General features: G+C 37.9%; 1 protein-coding gene across 1 annotated transcript in view; it reads left to right on the forward strand.

The window, feature by feature from the left end:
- Nucleotides 1–14,510, forward strand: part of PIEZO2 (piezo type mechanosensitive ion channel component 2) — a 497,782-nt gene that overhangs the window by 160,070 nt on the left and 323,202 nt on the right. Inside the window, exon 2 of the mRNA XM_082257361.1 lies at nt 4,205–4,300. Within this exon, the coding sequence (XP_082113487.1) occupies nt 4,205–4,300 (96 nt within the window). The remainder of the gene's footprint in view (nt 1–4,204; nt 4,301–14,510) is intronic.

Consider the following 14,510-nt stretch of genomic DNA (forward strand, 5'->3'; position numbering starts at 1 on the left):
TGTTAAGCTGTCATCTTGCCAGTTTGTTCTCCCAATAGAAGTTTTTAATGTCAGCTTAATTTACTAGAAGCAAAAGGACAGAAATGAATCTAGACAGGTCATAAATCATTATAGTCCTTCTTTATTTTTCTGAGTTTTTTTTCTATGAGGATTTGAATGGTATTACACAAAGGCTTTAACTTTTTCATGGCGATGACAATTTCTGTTGAAATGCTGAGCTGTTAAAATATTAGTTTACTGTATCAAACCATGAAATCATTAAATCAAGTACTAGACTTTTAGTGCTAGATGTGCCTCCCCGTGCAGAAACAAGCACAGCAGTGAAACAGCTGTATCCGTATCGAAAGGCAAGCCATGTTTAAATTAGTGAATGAAGCCATGTGGCAGACGCAATACTTGCTAGACCTGAAATTCTCTAGCGGTACCAGGTGAACTGGAGTTTGAGAGAACACAAGGACCATTCATGATTTAGTGTCAGTTACAGCCTTAGTCTGTTGTAGAAGATTAGAACTCAAGGTGCTAGAATACCTGCCTGCTCTCTCTTTTGCTCTTTCTCTCTCTATATATATAAAATATGATGCTGTATATATATATATATATATATATATATATATATATACCCCACTGTGTGAATAATTTTCTTTCTCTATTTTTCATTAAAACTAGAATGAAAGGGGCACTTTATTAAATATTTGCTAAACTTTTATAAAGTGTGAAATGTGAACATTTGCCACTGAATTATTAAATTTTCTTAGTCTATTCATGAATCCCTATTTCATTATATTAGAATCATTCTTTATATGATTGTTTTGCTCCAAATATATTTACAAATGTATGCAGAAACCTCTGCTTTTATCTCAGTTTTAGAGTATTGTTAGGCTGCTTTACACTAGTACAACTTTGATAATAAATGTTCGTTTACAGAAGGTTTGATTTTCGAACCATTAGTGAGGTTAAATTGTCAGGATGGAAAAATTCTTTCAAACAAACAATTTTCTACCCATAATTGTGTTTTTTATTTGGGAAAATCAAATAATAAAAGCAAATAACATTTTGAAGTACTTTTAGTCTCATCAAGTCTCTGTTGCTATTATCCAATGTACTGCCAAGATTTTTCGTACAAACATTTGTTAAAAAATCTATCAGTGTATGGCCAGCATAAGGCTCTCTTTGCTGGTTAGCAATAATGAGTGTTGGAGATGGTTTATATTGTTCATTTTTGCAGTGGCCAACAAATATTAACACATGTGCAGTACCATATTTTTTATATTATATTTTATAAATGGTTCTTTTTATAGCTCTTGTTTCCTATGTATGTAGAATCTTTGTTTCACAAATAAAGTTTCACAAATGATTTCCAGAGCAATATGGTTTAGAGAAACTTTGGACTAAGCCATTTAGTAAGGGAATCACTGCTGTGATCACTCATTCACTTGTGTGTGCAAATTTTAACTTCAGCTATTGAGCTTTGTAAACATTGTTTTTTTTTACAACAAAAACCCAAATAGAAAGCCTAAAAAAGAGTCTTAAAGTTATTGTAATTTTTTTTAAAAAAAATAAAAAAACACATTATAATTATCTGCTCTGTATAATGGTTTTGCATAAAGCAGTCCCGATTCTGGGGTCCTCTGCCAGTGCCCCTGGCTCCCCCTGCCTCCCTCCTGCTCCCATAGAAAGCCACTTGCTATGGCGGCATTCATGCGTACTATGTGTGTTTATTAGCACACACACAGTGTAACTCGCGCCCCTTTCCCCAGCACCCTTGTTAATGGCTCCCACTGCTCTCACTGAATCCACAATGTTAAATAGAGATTGAGTTTAGGTAAGTATTTTGGGGGGGGGGGGGAGCTGCACCTAAAAGGTTTATTTTAATGCAGGGAATGCAAACATTTTTGCAACCAAATGTATAAGATATCAAATAGGTTATACTAACAGAATCAGGAACAAGACCCCCAGGGGTTTTGCGGCAGCATAAAATGTAATGGGTATTGAGACTACAAATATATAAACAATTCCATCTTTATTGATAATAGAAAAAGATAAAAAATGCCAAAATTACAAAAACCAATTATGGCTATATTACATTGCTGAAAAGATCATCACATAAGAAACAGAAAACCCAGACACGTTTCGACTTATGGGATAAAGTCTTCCTCAGGGGGTCTGTGATGTCTGCGAGAAACATATTATACAATTAGAACATATATAGACATAATTATCACATACTATATCATTAGCATAATGCCAAAACATGTGGATAAACTTTACCATATCGGCGATAAATGTTTAAGAACCAGAGAGCATATCCATATCTAGAGGGTCATCCCCCAATAGGGAGGCGTCTCCATATTTCTGCAGCGGGTGGTCAAGGAAGCGCACCCGACTACATGGAGCCACATCTGTGGCCCACCACAAAGGGACAAAGCACCTGTCTGCAAAAATAGTTGTAGTTTAATAAGTGAAGCTTGTATTTATGTTGCAGTGACTATGGACAGTGATAATGAGAACACCCTGTGTCATTGCAAAAGAAAAAAAGAGAGGAGAAAGAAGAAATGTTGAAAAATGGCTGATAGGAGCATGACCATAGAAAAACCCATGCTGAGAGACCAATGAGTGAATTATATCCAAAGAAAGAAACAGGGAATATATTAAAGAAAATATATTACAGAATAACAGCAAAGAACAGTCACTTTAAACAACCGATAGTAGACTAGACTGATTGATGAATGAAATGTGTTCATTGGATACACAGAGAAAGAAACTTGCATGAATCCCTGTTGCACAGGAATTTAGGTAGGTTAGCTGAAGATAGAAGCCGGTGTTTGAAAAGGAGAGCTGAATTAGTCACCACAGAAAGGAAGGAAACAGTATAGATGAATAGAATCCAAAAAGGAGAGCATAGTCACATAACTTACTGTTGGTATACAGGTGTAAAGAGCATGATCCTTTGGGTCAGCGTACCCACAGACAAGGGGATCTAACAGCTCAGAATCCAATGCCGATATATGTATAATCCTTAATTGATGATTCTATGCAGGTGCATCCCCTAAGTGGTGTAATCGCATACATACCGCATGGCGGGTGATGTGGCTCCCTCGCTGTTTTCCAGAAGGAGAGACAGACTATATTGCCGGCATCCGCCGTTGCCACAGCAACCACTCAAGGGCTGGATGCGCAGGGGTGGCATATGATGCCGCGCACACGCACCAGCGCCCGAGAGGGGGGGAGATCCAGAACGATGCAAGCATGAGGAGGCTCCTCCCCCCGGTGACAGCACCTGTCAATCAAGGGGCGGACCAAACGGCCGGGGGAGCCGGCCTGATGTCTCCCCATGCTGGCAGACCAGGGAAACCCCCAGGGGACTGACTTCCGGGCTGAAACCCAATTGTTATAAATACCGATAATCAGGAACAAATCGTACACAGTAAATAGTAAGTTATAAACATTACAAAACAATAATGCATATAATATATGAGATATAATGGAGCTGTGGATACATACTCAAATAAAACAATAAAAATACTAACAGAATCATGCTACAGCATTTATACACTGTAATGTAAAGGTAACGGAAAAATTTGTTTGTGTGTGAATTTCAGCATCAGCTGTTGTACTCTATAAACAGTGTTTTTTTTTTCAACAATTACCAAATAGAGATCCTAAAGAGGAGTCTAAAGTGTGTGTGTAAATTTGAGCTTGAGCTATAGAGGTCTGTAAACAGTAGTCTATAAATGAGTTTAAAGTTCTACCTGCTGGCTCTTAAGAAGAATGCAAGATAATTCATATATTTTTTTGTCCAGAATAAAGTAAGAATGTATGTACTTAATCACTATTTATTACAATTAAACCATATCTGTTTGTCATGCATTAATATTTTTAGTGACTATATACTGTAAGTTATGCCATCACAGCTTGTTAGTGAATTTGCAATCAAATTTATAATAGATACAACAAATACATTGTACAAAGAGAACCATCCTAAAGGAGGAATGTGAATGGTAACTAACCTGAGCAAGGTCGCTAATGCTGGCTTACAGTATACCTGTTACTTTGAAAATGTAATGGAATTATCTTACAGGATCATGGCAAAGATTCTAGGGGATAAATGATAATACTGTGTGTTTTTAATTACATTTTTTTTGTATGTTTAATATGTTATGCTTATGTCTGGTGATTGAAACGTGTTTTTGTTTCTCTTTTACAGCATGCATGTTCCGGTACAGCGGAATATCATTTGTCTACCTCATCTACCTCTTGCTTATTCCTTTATTTTCAGAGCCCACCAAGATAACAATGCAAGGTAAGATCCTATTCACATGAGACTTTTTCTTGTTTTGTATTATATATTTTAGATGAGATTAGCTACTCCGTGTTATTTTATGACAGTCCTGGCCATTACCTTGTTCATCAACACAGTGCTTTTTTTCAAGATTTTTACTCCTATACACATGTCTCTTCTTTACCAATAATTAGTCAAGGTGTCCAAGTGAACAGAACTAAAGGAATGCATGGAAATACCAAAGTTGATGAACCTAGGCAATCTTTTATTTCTAAAGCTTCCATCAACTAGCTTTCTAGCTTACTTATATGATAAAAACCCTATATATATTATGAGCTGCTTTAATATAGTGTCCGAGTACTGGACAGACCATGCTGTATACTTAAGTGCCTTATTCTGATTTGTTTAGATTTGGTGCACAGTAATAAATCATTTGTCATCTTGGTTGACTTGGTGGGGTGCTATAATCATAAATAGCTTCATGGAAGACAGTTTGGTGCATCTGCCGGTTTCTGAAATCTTTTGTGCATTACAGGGTAATTACTTGTTACTTTCTTTAGAAATCTGTTTATTGATTGGTTTTGCATGCCGAGGACGAGCAGCTAGAGATGTATTGGTACTGAAGAAAGAAATTGCTGAGTAGTGGGATGTGACTTACACTTTACATAGAATAGATAAAGAACCATGGTTAATTGCAAACTGGTCTAATCAAGGTCTACGTTGTGAAGAATATATATGCAACGATGAATAAAGCAAAGGTTTCACAAGGATGGTTCTTCAAGAGGTTATTTTAAAATGACTGTCATTTAGAGGGTTCAAGGCTATATGATTTTAATGGAGAAGTGATTAAAGTAATCACTTTTAATCTTTATGTGACAGAAAAAAAACAGATAAGCTTTGGAATATATGTGCCTTACCTGTGGGATCCCAGTGGAAAGTGGAAATTACTATGATAGGCAAAACTACTACAGTGATCTCCACTAGCATCCATGTTCTTCACTAGGCGGCAGGACTTGCTATATTGTAAACACAAGATTTTGCTTGCTTGGCGTTTTCCCAGTGGATGCAAAGTGTTCTCTAATTGGACGATGTGGCGAGATGGGACAGTGACATCATTATCTCTACCTTGTCCACTTAGAGAATACTTTTCATTAATTGAGAAAATGCAAAGTGTTCTCTGAATAGGGCCCTTGCCAAGCTAGTGACCTCCTGTGTTCAGTAAGCAGAGGGGCAGCCACTTAGCACGGGACATGAAAGCTAGCAATAATCACTGTAGTGGCAGTGCCTTTTACAAGGATAATTAGCTTCCACAGGGATCAAACAGGTATGGCAGGTATATCCTTATATTGGTCCAAGCAGGACCGATGTAACTATGTAAAAAATGTTAAAAAATTGCCATACCTAAAGTTCAGCTGTATTGTGGAACTTTAGGGGGAAAAAGGCAAACCAATAGGATTTTGTAATGCAGAAGAGACATACTATGTACAATAGCTTTGCACAGAGCAACCCCAATCCTCTTCTTCTGGTGTTCCTGGCCCCTCCTGTTTATTGGGTGCCCCCAGGGAAATCGGCTTTCTCTGGGGGCTCCCTGCATGCTCGCTCCTGAGTCCCTCTGATGCGTCCATTGACACAGACAACAGGACACAGCCCCACCCCCCGCTCCCATTTCACCGGATCTGATTGACAGCAATGGGAGCCAATTGCTCCCACTGCTATCAATCTGTCCAGTGAGGAGAGAGACAGTGATGGGAGCCGATGCACTTATGCAGATCCCTGGATCAGGTCTGGCTCAGGTAAGGATAAGGGGGGGGGGTCTGGGGGATAGCTGCAGCAGAGAAGGTTCACCTTAATGCATAGAATGCAATAAGGTTGAAAAACCTTAAGGCTTTGGAACCACTTTAAAGTTCCTTACCTGCCTGTACACGTACAACTCAGCGTACAACTTTGGAGATACCAAGATGAATGAACTCCCACGCATACGCAGAAATTACATCCTCTCAGCCTGGTCAATTAAATTAGCCGAAGATTGGTACTGGAAGCTGACCAGGCGCTGGGGAGCTCCAGAACACTGCAGCGCAGGAGAGAAGGTGAATATAGTTTTGTTTAATGTACAAAACCAAAAGCATTTCGCTAGCCCCCATTAATATTAGTAAATTAGGTATGTAAGCAGAATACAGATTATGTTGAGAAGAAATTGGTTTAGTGTGAACCAGCTGCGCTAAAGATGGCATTGTGGAAGTAAGCCTAGTGTTGCTTTTACAGCAAAAGAGTAAGTGATGCTATCATTTAGCCATATGCTGTTCATCAAATATTTATCACCTACACCTTCAAAGAGCTTTTAAGCATCCAAACTGCCAAAGAATATTGTCAATGACCAGATATTTATACTTGCTGCTGTGTCTGCGTAATATAGGTCCAACCCTCTTTTACTGTGTATTAGATGAATTCTATAGTTGTTTTGCATTAAAGGTGTTTTAAAATAAAGTGATCATGTACGGCAAGCTATAGCAAGTCCCAGATCATATTTTAATAGTTTAGAGGCAAAAACAATAAATATAATATCTCACCAGTTTTTTTTTTATGTATTTATAGTCCTATTTTACAATGCTTTGATATGCCTTGGGTAATGTTAGAAGTTAAATTGGGAAAACACTACTAAATATGAAAAAGATAAAAAAGCTTCTCCTGAACCTTTTGGAATTACCAGGAATTCTGCATCAATGGCTCCTAGAATGTGTACTGATCTTCATCTAAGTAATCACAAAGACAGTCTTAATACTAATGACATAAAGCCATCTTAGGTCAAATACGGCCCATTGGCTGCAGGTTGGACACTCCTGGTTTAAACAATCAAGAACCTTAATAGAATAAGCTATGTGAACTTCTTGGACAGTGGTGGTCAACTTTTGTGATTTAGAGGGCCTCTAGTATGGCCCCTGACATAACAAATATTAGCATATAATATTCAACAATAAATGGTCAAAGACTAAAGGCATGCCACAAGAGATAGAGACTGCAGACATTCTATACAAGTTGTTGGAGACGGGGGGGACATGCTTCAGCAGACAGTTATAGAATGGAGACTGCTAGAGATCGCTGCTCTTGCGGCCCCTTTATAAATGGTGGTTCTACATTGGTGCTACTTTAAGCCCCCTTAATTGCTTGTGCCACATTTGAAATTTCTCTCCTTTTTATCTATTATAAAAAAAACAACTTATAAATAGAAAATGGATTGAGGACACAGAAAAGGTAGTATAGGGTACAGTATGCTGTATGCAGTCTGCATAGTAAGCTGCATAGTATGTTCCTAAGGGCTGCATTCATGATTGGTTGGGCACTTCGGCTATAGCACAATAACATCATTCAAAGAGGATTATCAAATGTTGGTGTTTAAGTCAATTGAATGAGATTAGAGGTGCAGTTTGAAAAACCATTGTACTATCAAAGGACTCATGAAATTTTGTTATAGAATGTTTTCTTGTCAAGAAAGATCTGCTCAAATAAACCATGGTTCATTTATAGAAGGTGAGATCATGGGCACCTGGCACTTGATGTGTGGGTTGACGGACGCTTTATGGTGTACCATTTAGTAAATAAGCCCTTATGACTTTATGGACTTTACAGAGAAAGAGAATGACCTAAGATTTTTTCCCTTCCCCCCTCAGTCCCCATCTTGGGTAGAAGATAGCTTGAACATGAAGAAGTTTTTACAACCACATGCTCTATGCTAGGTGCTATATACCTTATAGGTTAGTGGGAGTTTGATTGGTTGCCTTAAATGCTGAATAAATAATGCTCAACAGTATTGTTAAGTATATCACTGCAAATAGGAGAAATGCTAACTCATTCTGTATAGGTGATTCAAAGTTATGCAGCCTGGCCAGATTGCAGTTTTGAATCTTTAAATGGTAAAATTGGCATGTCAGATTTACTGGGAACAGTTTTAACTCATGGATGTATTAGTACTCTGTAAATGGACTGCCATTTTTGATTTGAGGCTGCATTTAATATTGGTTCAGATATACTCCCTTTACATGGTTTTCACAGTTGTACTTAAAAACTGGCTGAAGCATCAAATTAATTTGTTAGATGACTTTTATTTGGGCTTTCTAAATTATATCTTTGTCCATTCATAAAACTGAGCAGTAAAGCAGCTTTAGTTAGCACCTCCCTGTGTTCTGCAAAGAATCCTACCAAACTGGAGGTCTGCTTTCTAATTGATCTTTCTGGGTGGACTGTGATTAAATTCTGGGAAATTTGTGAGATGTGAGTCATATTCTGAAATTCAATTAGTGGTTAGTTGACAGTTTGTTTCTTTCTAACCTTCCAAGTTTTTTTTACTTAAAACAACAAGATTCTAGACTGTTCCTGGCAGATACCGTTAGATTATACTTTGAAACCGAATACTGTGCAAAAAAAAAAAAAAATATACAAATCATCTAATACAGTAATGTTTACTGTTGATATTTAGGAACACCACAAAGACATTTTGGGTGAACAAACAAAAGTTTATCTAGATATAAGCAGGAAATTAAATTATTCAAATTACAGACACCAATGTAATAAACATTAACTCATGTTAAATACAATTGTACAATACCTTCTTAAGCCCAATTACAGTCATTTTTTTTAGATTCTTATGGAGTATGGGAAACTTAGAACATATTTCCAGGTTTAAAATGTTGTCCCTTACTTCCTGTTTCATCTAACACCCCTCACCTGGACAGGAAGTGAGGGTAATTTTTTTTCAATGGGATGACATTAACATAAGAAACCTCCCTTGAGGTTCTATCTTCTTCCCCCTTACTTAAAATGTTGTGTTTTCCCTATTGGAAAAAATAAGTTTTATTTCCATTTATAAAATAAAAAAGTGTATGCTCCATATAGTAAAATATGTGAAAGCTTCCATTTTGATTGAATTGGACTAGTGCACCTTTTTTTTTTTTACAAATTTGGGCATTTAGAGTTGAGTTCCACCCTTTTTTACAAGTTCCTATAATCTCAATGCCCCCCTGCTGTACATTCCTAAATGGATATACAGTATATATACATTTTAGGAGTTTCTAAATACCTTTTTCAAAGATCCAAGTTGCACTTGCTGTCCTGGCCACCTTGGCGATTACATCATTAGCCAATTCCCATATCACCATCATCTATCCCAGGAGTCCACGGGAAGCAGGGCTTGCTGCTTTCCCTGACCACACTTTTTGATCCAGGTTCTTGTTTGATGACAGGTTGCCATAGCAATGTGGTTCGAACTTCAGCTGACACCACTGTTGCTATGGTAACCTGTAATCAAACTGCACCTCATAGTGTCATTACTGCGCAGGCGCAAGATCGGGAGGTGCATGCTGGGTAGCCAGCTGCGCCTAATTCCCAAAATACACATGAGCGGGCTTCAGACTCCCATACCCGAGATGGCTCCTGCCTGCTTCTGAGATCATGTAAGTTATTACTAATTTAAAAGTAACTAGCATGAAATTAGGACAGTATGCACATATTATTAATAGGTAATGACAACCACAGGGGAGCTTTTAAAAAAATGATTACGGGGGACTTGAGCTCTGCTTTAACTTACAAGCATTAAAGAACTCTGGAAGCTGTATCCTCAGAAAGGCAGACAGATGGCATAGGTATAGTCAACAGTATTCCCTGCTGTCTCTTCGCAGCTAATCTTTTCAATAGTTCTGACTTACTATGTAATTTTCTGCACTCTCTCTGTGTGGAGACAACCATCTTGGTGGAGGCATGCTTTTCTTCCTCATGTCTGGGCTTCCCGCAAGAAGATTAATGAGCAGAACAGGGACATCACTTAACCTCAGTTGAAACTGCAGTGCCCTAGATCTCACTCTGCGGATATACAGCTCTTGGATTGTAAGCACAGGATTGCCTAAGCTCACTTAAACTATGAAGTGCTTTTCTAATTTTCAGGAGGAATTTCAGAAAAATAGTACATTTTTCAGAGTACTGTTTAGGCACGGTTAGCATTTTTAGTTGTTCGCCATAAAATAGCAAATCTTCACATTTCAAGTTTAGGTCTACATTAATAAGCAAGCAGTGAGAATATACTCACAAAATATTTTCCGGAAGTGTTGTCTCCAAGCCGATTTGGTTTACTTTTTGTTTGTGAGTATATTGTATACATTCAAATTAATTATTTTTACCATACGGAATCACACTATGAGGATGCTCTTCTTTCCATATATTTGTGGCCTTTTGAGACAAGATCTCTTTTACATTGGGAAACATGGTTTACATCCAGCTGGGCAAACATAAGAGCCATCTTTAATACCAGTGATGCTCGTTACCCCTGCAGGGGTTTGGTGATCTGGTGAGTGCAGTCCTGGGAGAGAGGGGAGCACAAGTGTTTTTCAGATCACGAATCACCATTGAAGATTGAATATTATTTGTAATTTGATTATCATTATTCTATATGGACATATATATTTTTTGGATTTTTCATCTTATTTAATTGTGCACATGGTCACTTTCTTTTCACTTCACTTTTTTTTTTCCACCAATCCCCCATTTTGACTTCAACTTAATTTTTGATCCAGGCAGTGCCATATACCTCCTGTTGCAGCCAGGTAGGCATACCATAGTGCAGATTTCTTATACAAATAAGTCGTATTTATAGATTGTAGTATGCGGCTTTTGATTAGAAATGCCTATCAAATTAAAACAATGTGCAGTTTGTATTTTGCAAGTAAACTTAATTGTTCTATATTCTACTGAGGAAATAGGTAGAGGATCAGTAAACTGGAAGTTGAGTTCTCCAGTGGAATATGGACTCAGTTACACTCAAATGATAACACCCCATATAATCACAAGTAAAGGAAATCTATGGTCACAGCATACACTTTTATCCTATAACATTAACATTTTAATAACAATACAAAGAATAGTTATTTTTGACAATCCACTATAAGCTTACTTGAAGAATCTCCTTTTATGTTGTAAATTATGCTTATCAGCTCTTCATCTCTTTTCACAACTTCCTGTTCCTGGACTCCCTGCATGCTTTGCAGCTTCTCCTCTGCTGTTTACTTTACATTTCTAAGGACTACATATTCCATGGTACCTTGCTGCCTGCAAACAGTGATTCCTGTACTGACTCCGCCTCCTGAAACTCCTCCTCTCCACACCTCTGTGGTTAAAGTTGAGTATATACAGATAGGTCTTGTGTGGATCACTGTGAATCTGAGACATTTCTTTCTAAAACTTTTAAGATGTATTTGTATTAAATGTTTCTTAGGCCTCATTCTTCCTGGTGTACTTCAGGGTACACCCATGCGAGGGCTGTGTTTGCCCACAGTGCATATGGCTGCTGCCCCCAATTTGACAGCCATGAGGGTGCCTAGGCCCCGCACACACAACGTCTATGTACAGAGCCGTGCACCTTATAGGATGTCAAATTTGGAGCAGTGGGTATGTCCGTGTATCTGTTTTGTCCCAGGTGATATGAATGGGAATGCCTGCATGGGACACATGTGCATCATCACACAGGCATAGGCTTGAGTACATCCATGTGAATAAGTGCAGTAAAATCCAATTTGCTAGAAAAAAAACGTAAGCCTAAAAATTTCAGCTATTTCAAAAGTTGTTTTCAATATTTTTTGAAAATGATATGCTAGCGACAGTTAAGCAAGTACATGCATGTAGTATGTGGAGATCAGCAGAAATGAGATAAAAATAAAAAAAAAATGAAATCTGTATTTTATTAAAAAAAAAGACAATGGCAATAATTTATGAAACAAAGTTCTTTAGTAAACTATGTGTCATCCAGTGAGGGCTTAAATGTGATGTTTTAGAGCTCTAATATATTTGACAAGGGAGATTAATACAGCGTAATTAGAGTATCTTTAGGGATGACAGAGGGCAGTGTTGCTTATGCAGTCTCTGCCTTTCCACTTCTGTTTTTGCTGTTATAAATGATGCAGCACAGAGAACATTTTGAATTAAAGCATGCACATTAGCATTCTATATTTATTGCTCACAGGTGTATCATTACCAAATTTTTTCTGAAGGTAACCAGCAGCTAAAGTTTTATTTTCAGCTCTATTCTTAAAGTGACACTACTAGATGATAGCCTTATTCTCCAAAAGCAATCCATACACATTCACTACATTATGGCCCTGTATTCTATTTTTGATTAAATAGTTTCTTACTGTGTTGTTCTGCCTCATTGTAACATGTTGTGTGAGCTCCTGAATCTCTCCTTTCCCTCTCACTTCCATTTATTTGGAATGAGACGTGCACATTAGTTGCGGTCATGTGCGATGCTCTATGCCAACCTTTTTCAACCAGGGTGCTCAGGCACCCTGGGGTGCCTTGAGTTTTCTTCAGGGTTACTTTGGCAAAATGCCTAAAAGTTCCACAAAAATTGTATAGAAGCTGGCATGTGGATGAAGGCTGCTTTTTAGTTACACAAAGCCACAGGTTTTCATTGTGCAGCAATACAACCTTGTAGCTGGCGGCATACTAACGACCAATGGAATCATCAGTTGATATGGAGGATGGCAGTCGCCTGCATAGCATCCTTGTTTAACCCTCCCCTGCCCCTCTCCATCAGCACTGGGGTCACATTAGCTGAGTGAGAGAGAAGAGAAAAAGAGAAACATTGGAATACTAGTCAGTACCAGTTTGAAAAAGTGTATTTGCTTTGGAAGAATAAATCACCTCTAACATTGGGTGTCCTACTTGTGTGGATGTTGCTGCATTATGTAAAACTATTAGAATAGTTTTTACATTTTAGATTGGGGTGCCTCAAGGCTGTCTATCATTTTTAAAGGGTGCCTCAAGAGTGCCTATCATTTTTAAAGGGTACCTCAAGAGCGTCTATCATTTTTAAAGGGTGCCTCAAGCATGTCCATAATTTTTAAAGGGTGCCTAAAGAGTGTCCATAATTTTCAAAGGGTGTCTTAACTGAAAAAAGGTTAAGAAACACTGCAAATCTCATAGCCCATAGTATGCAGTTCTTAGGCCCTCTCGGTGTGAAAGAGAAAGAGAGGGTAGCTGTGTTCTTACATAGAGAGGGACCATGAAAAACAAACTTAGCCACCATCTAGCAGGATGTTAGATCACAGCAGCAAAAAAAAAAAAAAAAAAAAGGAACTTTGGGAAGGCTAAGAGCAATAGAAGATATTTTTTCAAGTTTCGTAAATTTATGCCTGAATAGATTTTTTTTTAAACTGGATTTTATTGTCACTTTAAGTATCACATAAACCACATGTTGATTGCCATTCACCCGACCGAGCAACTTTGAGTGAGCCTGGCTCTGACAGATGCCAAGACATATTTCTGTCTTAATTCCTACCAGCATTGAGATAATGAAAGACCCAAAGAATGAGATAGAGGTTCCTTGAGATCCAGCTGGCATAACCAAGTAGGCTAACTAGCTTAATCAGAGCCAAGGAAAACACATTTTAAAATAAACTAAAGTAAATCAGGTTATTTAATATGTGGTTAAAAAGGCTGCAGATATAGAATGCTAGAATGTATTTTGTGTATTTTCAAAAGAATTGATATTTAACCAGAAGTCCAAATTATTGTTTATTTTTATTAGTTCCTGTTCCCAAAAAGGCTACATAAAGTAAATGAAAGCAAAGGCATTGACTGGAGCAGGGTCTCCAAAAATCACATTTCTTTCAGGCTCACAAGGTACATAGAGTGAGATTGTGTTTGCTTGGTTTCCAACCCAGCTTAATAAAGATTGAATTTTTAGTCTTTGTACTCAGAAACCTTATAGAGCCCCCCAGGGTTAATTTTGCTTTTAACTTCTTCTTACCTGGCTTGCTGGGATATCCTGATTTTTCATATTCACCCACCTGGCATATTCAGCATTGTCCCGCTGTCATCCACCACTGAGCCACTGGATGCTAGGTCCTGCGCTGCCATCATTTTTTCCTAATGTCGATGGGATCCGCTTGCCTCTTCAAATCGAGGCAAGCAGGGAGATAGGGTGATGAAACTACAAATCCCATCATGCATCTGCCTCTGGGTGTAATAGCTTTAGCTGTCACTCTTGCAAAGCCTCATGGGATTTTTAGGTTCCCATGTTAGAAATTCTGTATATAGCCCTACAGAACAGACAGTGCACAGTCCACATGAGCTTTGCTGCTTAATGGCAGACAGGAAACAGGAACTTTATTATCAGAGAAAAGACATAGGGGTTGATTTACTAAAGTCAATATCACTGTGCACTTTTAAAAGTGCAGTTGCATTTTGCAAG

The sequence above is a fragment of the Pelophylax lessonae genome, assembly GCF_965119305.1.
Source record: "Pelophylax lessonae genome assembly, chromosome: 5".
In the NCBI taxonomy this organism is placed as follows: Eukaryota; Metazoa; Chordata; class Amphibia; order Anura; family Ranidae; genus Pelophylax; species Pelophylax lessonae.